Raw genomic sequence first — 15,184 nt, forward strand, 5'->3', positions numbered from 1 at the left:
GAAAATGGTCTCTTTTTCACTGAATTGAAAAGGAAAAAACAGCTTACAAATTCTAACGCATAAGCAATGATTACTTACATGCAGCTAGTGTTGAGCCATTCTTGAATACTTTGTTGCTTATAGTCTCCTAAGGAAGCACAAGATTGAAAACAAGTACTGATCAGAAAGATTAAACAATGCAATTCAATTCATTTATCCCTCCATAATGGCACCAAGTTTGCTGCAATAATACCCTGCCCAACGTTCCCTCCACACATTGATCATTGTATAAAGGAGGTTCCTGGTGGCAATCTTTAATTGATTTTCATTAGTAATTTAATGATAATGTAGTTAAAAAATAGACACAATCCGAGAGTATAAAGTCATAGAGATGCATGCACAGAAACAGACCCTTCCAACCAACTCGTCCATACCGACCAGATATCTTAACCTAATCTAGTCCCATTTGTCAGCACTTGGCCTATTTCCTTCTAAACTCTTCCTACTCACATACCCATCCAGATGTCTTTTAAATGCTGTAATCGTACAAACCTCCACCACTTCCTCTGGCAGTTCATTCCATACACAGACCGCCCTCACCGTGAAATATTTGAGCCTTAGGTCCCTTTTAAATCTTTCCTCCTCACCCTAAATTTATGCCCTCTAGTTCTGGACTCCCCCACCCCAGGGAAAAGACCTTGTCTATTATCCTATCCATGTTCCTCGTGATTTTGTAAACCTCTATAAGGTCACCCCTCTGCATCCGACATTCCAGAGAAAGCAGTAGCAGCCTATTCAGCCTCTCCATATAGTCAAATCCTCCAACCCTGGCAACATCCTTGCAAATCTTTTCTGAACCCTTTCAAGTTTCACAACATCCATGATAAAAAAGAAAATGGTGCAAACCAGGATATTTGAACTATTTTTAAAACAAATTTAAACAACGTCAAGAGATTTAATGAAATACCAAAACTGTGCCAGTAAAACCAGAATATCTTGTCACCCTAAGCATTCACTTTTATGCCTTTCATTCAGAGCATGATCATGATGTGGAGTGAGATTCTGTCTCTCAACTGGCCAGTTTTAACCTATTTATTATATTTTCTTAGCTACATTATGCTGCAAGTGGTAAATTGCCACTACAGTTAGATCTCACATTTAATTTGTTCTATGAAAAATCTACAGTCTTTTAAGAAACCTTTGCTTCTCTAATTCTGGCCTCACACTTACAATTGTTCTATCATTAGCTGCTGTAAATTCAGCTGCCAAGGCCTTACTCCAAAGGAATAAGGGTCAAATGATATCCTAAAAGTAGAGAAATTAACATTAAATATTTACTTTGTGGTAAGCTTGCAGAAAATAAAATAGTTAGAAACACAATATGGTTGATTCCCTTCACCACAATGTAAATTGATTGATAAGAAAATGCACAAACCTAAAAATTACGTTCTATGACTTTTTTTCTTACATAAGCATGAAAACATACATTGCCACTTCTGATACCATTCAGATAGAAGAATATTAGATCACAATTCTTCTTATCTCCTTTGAAGGTGTATTTGACTTAGCAAAAATAATTGTCACCGAAGATCCATCTTTTCTTCATTACAATAGGTATCTCTTTCACAAAATATGAGAAATTAAAAAAGGAAGGGTTAGTATGAATCAAAAAAAGTTCCACAATTCACTTTATAACCCCAAGTATTTAATATAAGCACATGAACATACTTTGAATCAGTAGACTTTCATTTTGAATGTAGTCTTACACAGCCAGGAATTAAAGCAGTATAACTTTAGTATTTAATCAATATCCTCTCCTTTCTAAAATAAAATCACTGTAACTTGTAAATTTTAATACTCAATTTTTTAATAGAAGTAAAAACCAGCTACCTTTTCCTTTTCTCGATTGATCCAGATTCATGCTTTATGCTTTTCATATAGACACTAAATTGCACATTTGCTAGTTTGAAAACTTTGTATGCTTTAAAGTTCAAGCTGTCTCACTCTGTCTCAAACTGTATCAGTAATTCAAGAAACCCAACTGCTATTGTGGTGAGAGAATAATAGTTTCACTTCAACACATGCAATGTTTAGGGAAATTATGTTCTGGCAGATTTAAAACCAGAGAATATCATGAAGAAGGTAACAATCTCAACTGTCTCTTATTTTTTGGGTAAAGTTTGATCAGACTCAGCAGACCCAGTTATAAGTCCTGGAATTCTGATTCCCCCTACCTATTCCCTCTTGAGGGTAGTTAATTAGGAGGTAGACTTGATCCATTGTCATCCCAAAAAGGGATGAGCATTGTATCACATCATATTATGTTATTTGTTCTTTCAATAAACCACTTAACCTTTTTGGCTCTCCTTCCTCCTTCAGAAAGCTCTTTTTTAAAACCTATCCTTCTGACCTAGTTCTTCAACATCTGCCTTACTTGTACTGCAATATCTCAAAGTGTTGGCATTGTCAAAAAAAGCAAAGAATAGTTGTACAATCTTGTAAGAATCACCAGTATATAGTAACTCAAGATAATGTTGTCACTTAACTGCACTATATACATTAATACCGCACAATTAAGAAAATCTATGATGGAAACATTCATCATCAGATTAAAGCTCATTTTAACACATATCGGTGCAGGTTCATTAGTATTATTATCATTTCCTTCCTTCAAGGTATCTTTTGGAGGTGTCATTTCAGGCACCTTGTCTCTTTTGCTCTGGACAACAAATTACATAACGATGCTTAGTCACATCTAAAGCGCGTTTTCCATGGATTTTTCTTGGATTCATTCATTCTTATTATTGCTTATGATGGTGGAAAGGTAATTAATGAAGTAGCTGAAGATGGTTGGATCTAGGACTCCACTCTGAGCATCTCTGGCAAAGGTGCCCTGAGGAGTGGATGATTGACCTCCAACCACCATAACCATCTTCCTTTCTGCTGGATAACCATGAAGGTGATGCTGGAAGCTTTTGAAAGGTTGGTCAAGCCAGAGCTAGAGCATTGTGTGCAATTCTGAAATCCACACTACAGCAGTGATGTGACAGCACTGGTCAGGGTGCATAGAAAGTTTACCAGCATGTTACCTGGGCTGGAGAATTTCAGTTATGAAGAGAGTTTGGACAGACTGTGACTGTTTTCCTTAGAGCAAAGGACATTTAGAGAGGACATGATTGAAATGTATAAAATTATGATGGGCATGGATATGATAGACAGGAAGAGACTATTCCCCTTGTTGGAGGGATCAATGTTGAGGATGCATACAATTAAGTTAAAGGACAGAGGTTTGAGACGAGTTGTGGAGAACAACTTGCCATCCAGATGGTGATAGGAATCTAGAACTGTGGCAGAGGCAGAAACACTCACACCACTTAAGTAGCATTTTGATGTGCATTTTCTGACATCAAGAACAAGATTATGGGCCAAGTGCTGAAAAACAGGACTAGAAATGTAGGATGGTTGTTTTTGATTGGCGTGGACATGATGGGCCAAAGGGTCTTTTTCTGCCTTGTAGATCTCTGTGACTTTAACACTTACGTAGGACTCCAGCCAGTGAGAGTTTGTCTCCTGATTTCTATTTACTACAATTTTGCTTGTGCTGTTTGTTGTCACTTGGTCAAATGCTACCTTGATGTCAAGGGTTATTAATGCCACTAATCACCTCATGTCTTGAATTCAGCTCTGTTATCTATGTATTAATAATGGCTGCAATCAGGTCAGAAACCAGGTGTCCCTGGCAGAATCAAAATTGAACATTGATGAACAAGTGCTATCGTGTTTGTATTTCTTAGCTTCCTCCACTTTATGAATGATTTAGAGTAGATTAATGGCTTGATCATTTATCTTATATTTTGTGGACAGTCATACCTGGGACAATTTTGTATATTTTTGCATAAATGTAAATTTTTGTAGCTGTATTGGAACAGCTTGGCTAAAGACACAGATGGTTCTAGGGCAGAGGTCTTCAGAACTACTGCTGGCCTGATGTCAGGTCCCATGACACTTGCTGTGCATTTGGCCATTTCTTGATAACAGATAGGGCAAATCAAGTTGACTGAAGACTTGCAGCTGATATGATGTGGACATCTGGAGGAGACCCAGATGGATTTTTGAGTCAACATTTCTGACTGAAGATAATTGCAAAAAACCACAGCCTTCTATTTTTCACTGATGTGCAGGACTCCTCATATTTGTGGACAGGAATGGTGGAGCAACATTTTCTTCTGGTTAGTTGTTGTCTATTCATGGCTGATGTGACAGAACACTGGAACAGCACAGCAGGTCAGCCAGCATCCGAGGAGCAGGAGAGTCGACGTTTTGGTCATAAGCCCTTCATCAGGAATGTCCCCTGCTCCCTGGATGCTGCCTGACCTGCTGTGCTTTTCCAGCACCACACGTTTTGACTCTGACCTCCAGCGTCTCAGTCCTCACTTTCTCCTGTGGCAGAGTTAGAGAACTTTGAAGCAATCTGTTGGCTATGGATGATTTAATTTTCTGTATTGCCTATATCATTAATAACAGTAATTTGTCTGTCAAGACTTGGTACAATAGATGAAGAAAATATTCCCACGCTATTCACTGACATTTATCAACAGGAAAACCCTAAATCTCTTACTGTTCTTTGTATGGAGAGAGGTAGACATATCATCTGTTACTGTTCCTGATGAATTTTCATCCATGACTGTCCACATTGATGCTTGATTTATCCTCTTTGTCTTGTCAAGGTTGCTGAGCACTGATTGATGAAGTGAGATTGAAGCCATTTTCTTGATAGCTAGGAATCTTCAAGCAGCATTTAGACTAGTGATTATAAAAGCTGCAAAATATGATAAAAAGATTTTATTTAATTTTTGCAAGTACCATAAAAAGCAGCCCCAAATTCAGTTTCAGGGATCACCTTAACCAGGTATTGGATGGCATTTTTAATCAGCTCAGATATTTACATTTGGTTTGCAGATTAAAAGGCATTGCCACCTTGGAAGCAGATTTGCCATACAAATAGAGCCGGATTTTTTAAAAAAATCCGACATTTGTTACCCATAGCCTTCTCCATCAACACAAACACCATCCTCACCGATTTCTCATGGATGAAAAAAATACAGAATACTGAATGTTCTGGACAGACTGGATGTTGGGAAGATAGTTCCATTGGTAGGAGAGATTAGGACACGAGGACATAGCCTTCGAGTAAAGGGAAGATCTTTCAGAACGAAGCTAAGGAGAAAATTCTTCAGCCAAAGAGAGTGATGAATCTATGGAATACACTGCCACAGAAGGCTGTGGAGGCCAGGTCATTGAGTATATTTAAGATAGAGATAGATAGGTTCTTGATTGTCAAGGGGATCAAGAGTTACATGGAGAAAGCAGGAGAATAGGGTTGAGAAACTTATCAGTGTTGAAACTTTATTGCTGGAACAGCACAGCAGGTCAGGCAGCATCCAGGGAACAGGAGATTCGACGTTTCGGGCACAGGCCCTTCCTCTCTGCTCATTCCTGAGGAAGGGCCTGTGCCCGAAACGTCGAATCTCCTGTTCCCTGGATGCTGCCTGACCTGCTGTGCTGTTCCAGCAATAAAGTTTCAACTTTGATCTCCAGCATCTGCAGACCTCACTTTCTCCTTGAGAAACTTATCAGCCATGATTGAATGGTGGAGTAGATTCAATGGGTTGAATGGCCTAATTTCTGCTCCTATGTCTTATGGTCTAAAATCATGGCAGATGTATGTGATTTCTTAGCATATACCACAATCAAATTGTCCTTTAGTCTCCAGGCCAGGTAAAAGCCCAATACACTTTGATTCAGACACAGTGATACATTTCATTGAGAATTATACTATCACAATGTTTATCCAAAAAACAAATGAGATTAGATCTCTAAAGCAAACAAAGTTGGAGTCATTTTGTTATGTTAAATATCAAGTGCTGAGCAAATTCAGTGAGGTCAAATTTCAGGTGCCAATCATGTGTTGTTATATATAATTTCGTTTCTGGCAGTAATCATTACAAGTTCTGGTTGGCTTGAGGATGAAGTGAAGACATAATGGTACAAAAGTAGGCCAATTTGTCCATTGAGGCTGTGCTGGCTCATTAGCAAGCCAGCTAGTTCCATTGCCTTGCTCTATGCCAACAGCACAATAAGTTTATTTTTCTCAAGTGTCCATCCAGTTACCTTTGGATATCATTATCATCTCCCTTTCCATCACTTCAGGCATTGAGTTCCAGGTCAGTCACCTCCAGCCACTGCCTAAAATGTTCTTTCTTACATAAGTCTGTATTTAACCTAAACATCAATGCTGCATCCTCACTCTTGAACCAAAATTAACAAGAATAGATTTTCATTCACTGCCTATGTAAACCTCTCAATCTTCTACAATCAAATACTTCCTCAACCTCTTTTGTTTCAGGAAGAACAATCCTTCTACAGGTTGACCTTGTAGTTAAAGTGACTCATAATTAGAATCATTCAAGTCAACCTCCCGAGCACTGCCTCAAGAATTGTTGGGTTTTACTAAAGTTAAATGACCAGAACTAGATACTGTATTCTAATGGGGCATCTAATGAAGGGTCTTTGAACTCCATTTTTCTCTCCACAGATGCTGACTGACCCGATGTGTTTCTCCAGCACTTTGTTTTTATTTGAGAGTTTTATAAAGGTTCAGAAAACCTACTAGTGTACATGCTCAACGCTCTGCTTAACTCTTACTATTTGTATTATCTACAAGATGCACTGCAGAAACTCACAAAAGATCCTCAGACAGCATCTTCCAAACCCATGACCACTTCCATCTAGAAGGACAAGGGCAGCATATATATGGCAACACCACTATCTTCACGTTCTCCTCCATGCACCATCCTGACTTGGAAATATATTGTTGTTCCTTAACTTTTGTTGGCTCCATATCCTGGAATTTCCTCCCTAATAGCATTGTGTGTTAACCCACAGCAGGTAAACTGCAGTGGTAAAGACGGCAGCTCATCACCACCTTCTCAAGGGCAACTAGGGATGGCAATAAATGCAGGACAGCCAGTAAGCCCACATCCCACAAATGAACAAATTTTTTTAAAATTTTGAAGACGATAGATATATCAGCAGATGATAGCATCTTTGTTGTTTCTGAACTCTAACCAATAGATTCTCTCATTGTTCCTCTGGTCATGATGACATAGAAATTCTCTTGGTTAAAGGTTATTGAGGTGCAGTTAACTAACTGCTTATCAAGTACCCATCTAAACTTTATCATAGGAACACCAAGTCAGGCAAAGGCATCTGCAAGACACATAATAATAATAATAACCATAAGGATCAAGAGTTTTGTATGCAATACCTGAAGTATTGTTGCACCTAGTTGTTATGAAATAGTTATTGTTTGGCCAAGAAGAAGTTATGATTCCTGAAGAAGTTGCCAGGGATACTGGAATCCAATGAGTCACCCACGGATAGGTTCAGTTGTGAAAAGAACCAAATGAGGAAAAGTTTTTTTTCCTGATGATCCATTAGGATCTGAGGATGTGGTAGATGTATTCATGGTTTTCAAAAGGGTATTGAATAATTACTTGACAGTGGGGTGGCAAATAGAATGTCAGAACATGCTTTAGTGTTGGTCCATTTACACAAGAGACTATGAAAAAAGGTGTAATAACTTAGAATAAATCTTCCTATCCATAAAATTATGGTAATATGTATATTTCAGTATTCCTGGGGTACATGGACAGTCTACTCAGGCGTAGTAAACAATTGGATAGATTTCACATTTGTTGCCTTTGGTTGAAGTACCCAGTAGTTCAAGGCAAAAACCATCAGCCATCATCCTCTAGATGAACAGACATGCAGAACATATGACTGATGATAAAATCCCTTTATGACTCTATGATTTTGTGATCACGTATTACACCAACTTAGACACTACTTGTCAAGTAAGTCAAGATTAAGTTTCAAGAGCTCCTTGAAGGTGAATCTCAGGGAATGTGGAATGTCCACCAGATAGAGGAATATATATGAAAGCATTCTAATTAATAGACTAGCTTCCATTGAACAGCAAAGGCGAGAAAGCAAGGTAGAAAGGCTCGGCAGTCTTAAGAAAATCAGATAATTTACTCATACCAGCATGATGGAAAGACATTCAGGTCAGGTATTTTGGTCCACAGCCATATTAGAATGCACAATAAATACTAAAGTCGCCAAAGTCCTTCCGGACTGTAGGGCTGCTCTCTCATTCGAGACATTTGGCGGTGGGGTAACCGAAGGGTTACTATGTCTCAGGCAAGGGGAGAAATTGAGAAGGAGAGACCTTCATGCTAACCTCAGCTCATTTAAGAATAAATCCACAGTATTGACATCACTGCATCAAAAACCAGCCGCAGTAAATGATCTTACACACACATACGCACACACGAAATGGCCACCTTCAATAACAAAGTGAAAGAGGCAACAATGATGGCTAACCCATTTCCAGTCCACCACGTACAGGGCACAAATGCGTGATGGAATGCTCTCCTTTGGCCTGCATCAGTGACATCCTTAACTATTAAAACCATCTGGCACAAATGTTGTTCGACACCTCATCCACTTGAACTCTTTAAGCATCCACTCACCCTTGCACAGTGGTTACAGTGTACACAATTTTCGTAATGTACTGCAATAGCTTGCTAAGAATTCACAAATGCTAACTTCCAGTTCTTTGACTTTCTTCACTCAGAAGCATAAAGGAAACAAATAGATTGAAATACCATCACCATAGTTCCTTACCCCATGTTACAGCATCCTAACTTGAATATATATCACAATGTCTTGATCATCACTGGGTTATCCTTGAATTCCTTAACCGAAAGCATTGTGGGAACAGCTGAGTATAACTGAGTGGCTGTAAGTCAGTCTAGCTTTTGTAAAATTTTGTAGGTGATATACTTATGCAGTAACTGATACAGGCTGCCAGTCTAACCAAACTAATGGAGATTTTCTTCACAATTCAGTGAGGCTCTGCATTCTCCAAATGGCAACTCAGAATTTGTTTGGCTACAATCCCTCAACTCATAGAATGAAAACATTTTACTTCCCACATCGGAAGCTGAAGGGTATTCCAGTTATACCATCTAATGACGTGAAATCTGTATTAATTCAGTTTTGAATGTTAATTCTATTTCTTTCTCCACAGATACTGCCAGACCTGTTGAGTTTCTCCAACATTTTCTGTGTTTGTTTTGGATTTCCAGCATCAGCAGTATTTTGTTTTATTGCACTGGTGCATCCATCCACCTTCAGTGAAATCTAAAATGTGCAATGGGTCTAGAAGATCTCAGGTTCTCTGAATGCTATATCCCTGGTTACAACAGCACTGAGAGATGGGTAACAAAACTTAATAAGCTGATATCTAGAAATTTCTTATGAGGAAATGGATACACTCCACTGGAGCTTAGAAGAGTAAGAAGCTGCTTGATTCAAACTTACAAGAACCTGACAGGTCTTGACTGGGTGATGTGGATTGAAGGTTTCCTTTTGTTATAGAATTGAATAACTTGGGAACATAGTTTGAAAATAAGGGGCCGCCCTCTTTGGACAGAGATAAAGGAGAATTCTCTTTGTCACAGAGATTCATGAATCTTTGAAACTGTCTTCCTCAAGAGTTAGTAGAAGCAGAACCTTTGAATATTTTTATCCAGAGATAGATAGGTTCTTGAGAACCAAAGTGGATGCTTATTGGGGGTAGGCGGGAATGCGCTGTAACCACAGATCTTTGATGATTTTATTGAATAGCATATTAGACTCAAGGGACCATGCTGCTTATCTCTGCTACTAATTCATACACTGGGTGTGTAAGAAGGAGTCCAAATTCCTTAACATATTGAGAACCTTAAATGTTTTGAAAAATAAGTTATTTCTCTTCACAATCAGTTCCTGCAAAATCTAAAATAGGAATGCACTGTAATTCATCATGTTAGGCCAAACCTAAGATATTAAAAACACCTCAGTCTTCCTCCTTTTAAGATTGATTACTTGTTTGTGGAGAAATATGAAGTTAAGCAGCTTTAGTTAAAATAATCATTAATGTGCAAAATATGAATAGACTTATTTCAGCAAGTTCTCACCAATACAGTGTGCCTCCTTGATGCTTCCAAAAAAAACACACGACACCCATCTGAGTTTTAGTTTCACCTAACGAGAACGGTGATTGGGGTTGAGGTCTTCTCATATGACAGCGAAATTAGTCCATGACCAATGCTGAGTATGCTGCCCGACTGAGAGCATGCTAAGTGTCTAGTGCATTTGATAAGCACACTTCCTACTTATCTAATTTGCATTCTGGAGCATCTATTTTCACCTATATTAGCAATAAGCCGTTTTTAGTGCCACTGAATTACAATGAGTTTTTAAAAAGGCCGAAGCTTTTAATACAGAGAGATGCTTCTTAGAAATCCCAAAAAGTATATGGAATTAATATTGTATTTAAACTGGTAAGAGCAAAATGACAAATGCTTTTTTGTAATAACAGTTTGCACTTAGGTAGTGTTACTCATCATAGAATTATTGAACGGTTGGTTACAGCACAGGAGACCACTTGGTTTTCTGAGGGCTAGCTCCATTTTCTCAATAGCCTACAATTTTTTCTTCTGATAATCATCATTGAAAATCATCGTTGATTTGCCTCTCTCAATATCACCCTGCTGGAAGGTATATCCTTTTGAAATCTATTACTTCACTCACAGTTCAATACCTCCAAGTAGAAATGCAAGTGTCATTATAAGATAACCAGCAAGAAATTAAATAATAAATTAAGAAGCTTTATTGAAAGAATGGTGAGAACATTGAACTTACTGCCACTGGTTGCAATGAACAACACAGATTCATAAAGGACAACTAGATAAACATATGATGGTAGATTTAGGTGAGGTAAAATTGGAGGAGTTTTGAGTGAAGTGTAAACACTGATATAAACTGGTTGGGTAGAATGGCATATCTTACTGGTTGAATCCAATATGAATTCTGAGCAAACTGCAAACATTAAAACTATACTTTTCCTGAAATTACCCCACCCTGTCTTGGTAGTTGAAAGTGTAGGAAAATATGGAGAGATTGAAAACCATCAAATTCTTAATTTTGAGAAACCAATGTTGTGATTTTATTTCCCCTCAATCCTTAAATGACAACTTCAGACTCTCGCCATTGAGCGTGACTACTTTATGTTCATTGCATTAACACCCTAACTTTATGTACATTGCATTAACACCCTAACTGTGGGCGGCACGGTGGCACAGTGGTTAGCACTGCTGCCTCACAGCGCCAGAGACCCGGGTTCAATACCCGTCTCAGGCGACTGACTGTGTGGAGTTTGCACGTTCTCCCCGTGTCTGCGTGGGTTTCCTCCGGGTGCTCCGGTTTCCTCCCACAGTCCAAAGATGTGCAGGGTCAGGTGAATTGGCCATACTAAATTGCCCGCAGTGTTAGGTAAGGGGTAAATGTAAGGGTATGGGTGGGTTTCGCTTCGGCGGGTCGGTGTGGACTTGTTGGGCCGAAGGGCCTGTTTCCACACTGTAAGTAATCTAATCTAATCTAATCTAATCTAATCTAACTTGCTTTATCTATGCATCAATTTTCTTCTCCTTTCCAAGAAACTAGACAGCCTATATTCCCAATATACAAATCTATGTGGGTACCTGGGAGCTGCAGCTTGCTAAATGCTTGTCCTGACCATCCATAACTGTTTCTTCACAACAGTCTCCATGGCCACCACCCTCCATGATCGTTCATCCATGCAAGTCAGCATAGGTAAATCAACAGCCTCCTGCCTGTTATTGGACCAACTTACACTCTAATTCAACTTTTCTACATTTTGCTTTGGAGCTGAGAGTCATCTACAACTTGCAACTTCTGCCAAGAGGAACATATACCTTTCATCTCCTGCATATACACAGGATATACCTTATGGTTCTTAGCCTGCTTTCTTATCACTCACTCACTTTATGCTTCCCTGTAGGGTGCAACCATCTGTATACTTTACTTTGCTGTTTTCGCACATCCTCACATACTTAGCAGAGTTATGAGCTGCCAGCCTTTGTGTGGCCCACGTTGAATTGTTTGAGAACAAGATCAAGGAAGTTAGGAACAAGGGTAGGCCATTCAGCCCGTCATTTAATACAATCACGGTTAATTGAACCCTTAATTCCTTTTACCTATTCTATGCCAATATGGAATGGGGAATCAGAAATCTAACAGTCCTACCTGAATTATACTCAAAGACTGGGTTTTGAGAGGCATCTGGGGTGGAAAATTCCAAATATTCAAAACCCTTTGAGTAAAACAGTTTTCCTCATCTCGGTCCTAAATGTCACCCCTGCCCTAATTTTGAAATTGCGCGCTCTGGTTCGAGACTCCCCAATGAGAGGAAACATCTTACTGACATCAACCTTCAGTTCTGGAAATGACCTTCCCCTCCACCTCGTATACGATGCCTCTGGCGCCTTCCTTGATCTTGGAGAACATCTCGTCGCCGTTGTCTATCCCTTCAAGTATTTTATAGGGCTCGATGAGATCACTTCTCATTCTTTGAAATTTCAGAGAATAAAGGACCAATTTACCCAACCTAAATGTCACCCCTGCCCTAATTTTGAAATTGCGCCCTCTGGTTCGAGACTCCCCAATGAGAGGAAACATCTTACTGACATCTACCTTGTCTATCCCTTCAAGTATTTTATAGGGCTCGATGAGATCACTTCTCATTCTTTGAAATTTCAGAGAATAAAGGACCGATTTATCCAATCTCTCTTCCTGGCAAGACTGGTGAACCTTCTTTGCACCTCCTTTATGGTAATAATAGCTTTCCTGAGATTAAGTATGTTCTAGATTGAGATAGAGTTCTGATCATTAAGGAAATCAAAGGTCGGGGGATAAGGCAGGAAATAGAGTAGTGGATTGTCTGATCTCATTGAAAGTTCAAGTGGCTCAAACGGTCTACTTCTGCTCCTATGTCTAAAGGTCTTAAAGAGACCAAAATGCACACAGTACTCCAGGTGGAGGCTAACCAAGCTCTTACAGAAATGAAGCACATCTTCACTACTCCTATACTTAAATCCACTTGTGATAAAGGCTCCACTATTAGCTAATTCTGTGAAATCCCCATTATCTGATCCTAAGCACCCAGAATTCTCATACAACCAGGATCTGAGATTCAAAGGGGAAATTCCAGATGCTTGGGACCCAAATAGAACATAGAACATAGAACATAGAAGAATACAGCGCAGTACAGGCCCTTCGGCCCTCGATGTTGCACCGATCCAAGCCCACCTAACCTACACTAGCCCACTATCCTCCATATGCCTATCCAATACCCGCTTAAATGCCCATAATGAGGGATAATGGGGACTTTATTGGTGTTAGTTCTTGGAAGGGAATAATGGATCAAATTCTTTTATAAAGCTAGTTCAAACTTATCTTAATCAATAAAGACAGAATGATCTAGTGCAGCCAGGTATACTAGCATTAATGAGTGGTCCTGGATGTTTATCTTTAAAACACACATTCACCTGTGGCAGCAATGAGTCGAGTTCTCCCACTTGTCATGGGTGTTTCTCATGCAACCACAGATTCAGCTAAAAGGCACCCCACCACACTACCCCCCATCTCCCCCCACCCCATTCCCCAGGTGTGCCAGATACTGGGGAGATTATTGTGGCTGGTTATACATGCATGTCTGCCTTCACTGACTTATTGAAAAGGACAACAATGTCTGTTTGTTCACCTCCACTTTCCACCCTCTCACCATTTCTGATATCCTGTGACGTTTTGTGGACATGACCCTCTCTCACTAGTATCCTCACATACGGATGACGACGGACACCACTTCGAATGGGACAGCACAGCCATCTTCGGACAAGCCAAACAAAGACACTCATGAGAATTCCTAGAAGCATGGCATTCCAACCAGAATGCTATCAACGAACACATCGAGTTAGACTCCATCTACCATCCCCTGAGAAAAGAAACCGGAAGTGACTTCACCACAGGAAATAATATCACCACAGGAAGTGACATCACCAACCCAAAGAAACCCAAACATATAAATAGAAAGCAGGAATTTTCAGCATTGCTTCACCTGAGGCCCACTGAAGATGTTACCTAGTAGGGTAATGAAACGTCTGGAAATGAACCTTCCAGTTGAACCCAGTCTTCCTGGTTTGGGGTAGGGATACTACCATTGTGCCAATAGATGGTCCCTATGATCCCCACCTCCAAGTCATTGATAGTTATTGTGAGCAGCTGGAGTACATGTACTGATCCTTGTGGTACCCCAAACGTCACAGTCTAACAATGCAAGAATGACTCATTTATTCTTACTTGAACAGTCATAGAAATTCAGGACAGTATCTGCATAGAAAATGGGGAGCTTCTGAGAGATCCGGCAGTCTTAAAAACAAGAAAGGGACTACATGATGCCCTGTGAAGCACTGAATTTCAGCAGAACTTTGGTATGCATGCATATCACTCCTTTAAGGTATGAAGGTAGATGGATAAAGTGATTAAGGTGGCAAACCTGCCTTTATTAGCATTTGTAAAACTACCCCTCTTCCTTTTCATTCTGCCTAATGTTTCTGAAATATTGTGTACCTTGGAATATTTATTTCCCAACCTCGATCACGGAGAGGGGAAAGATACAAAAGGGACCTAAGGGGCAATTTTTTCCACACAGAGGGTGGTGCAGGTATGGAATGAGCTGCCAGAGGTAGTGGTGGAGTCAGTACAGTTACAACATTTAAAACGTGGCTGGATGGATATATGAATAGGAAGGGTTTGGAGGGATATGGGCAAGTGCTGGCAAGTGGGACGAAATTAAGTTGGGATATCCAGTCGGCATGGATGACCAAAGGGTCTGTTTCCGTGCTGTACATCTCTATGACTCTAAGTTGGATGAAGTAAATGCAGCAGACGTTGTCTAGCTACACTTCCAGTAAAGTACTGCTTAAAAGGTTGTTTAATGGAATTGGGGCTCATAGAATTAGAGGTGTAGATAGCAGTGAGGATGATACCAATCAACTTCTGGATTTGTGGTGCTGGAAGAGCACAGCAGTTCAGGCAGCATCCGAGGAGCAGTAAAGTCGACGTTTCGGGCAAAAGCCCTTCATCAGGAATACAGGCAGAGAGCCTGAAGGGTGGAGAGATAAGTGAGAGGAGGGTGGGAGTGGGAAGAAAGTAGCATAGAGTACAATAGGTGAGT

The 15,184-nt window shown here is 39.8% G+C and overlaps 1 protein-coding gene across 5 annotated transcripts in view; it reads right to left on the bottom strand.

Annotated features, from left to right (window-relative positions):
• itprid1 (ITPR interacting domain containing 1) overlaps positions 1-15,184 on the bottom strand; it is a 138,984-nt gene that overhangs the window by 103,700 nt on the left and 20,100 nt on the right. For 3 of the 5 annotated variants that reach the window (XM_043688819.1, XM_043688820.1, XM_043688817.1), the window contains exons 2-3: positions 4,598-4,798; positions 79-127 (exon numbers count right to left, since the gene is read on the bottom strand). In XM_043688819.1, the coding sequence (XP_043544754.1) occupies positions 79-127; positions 4,598-4,745 (197 nt within the window). In that variant the 5' untranslated portion in view covers positions 4,746-4,798. Of the gene's footprint in view, positions 1-78; positions 128-1,414; positions 1,449-4,597; positions 4,799-13,732; positions 13,809-15,184 lie in introns of those variants that run through there. The other 2 variants (XM_043688818.1, XM_043688821.1) reach the window with 2 other exon arrangements.

The sequence above is a fragment of the Chiloscyllium plagiosum genome, chromosome 4 (genome assembly GCF_004010195.1).
Source record: "Chiloscyllium plagiosum isolate BGI_BamShark_2017 chromosome 4, ASM401019v2, whole genome shotgun sequence".
Taxonomy (NCBI): domain Eukaryota; kingdom Metazoa; phylum Chordata; class Chondrichthyes; order Orectolobiformes; family Hemiscylliidae; genus Chiloscyllium; species Chiloscyllium plagiosum.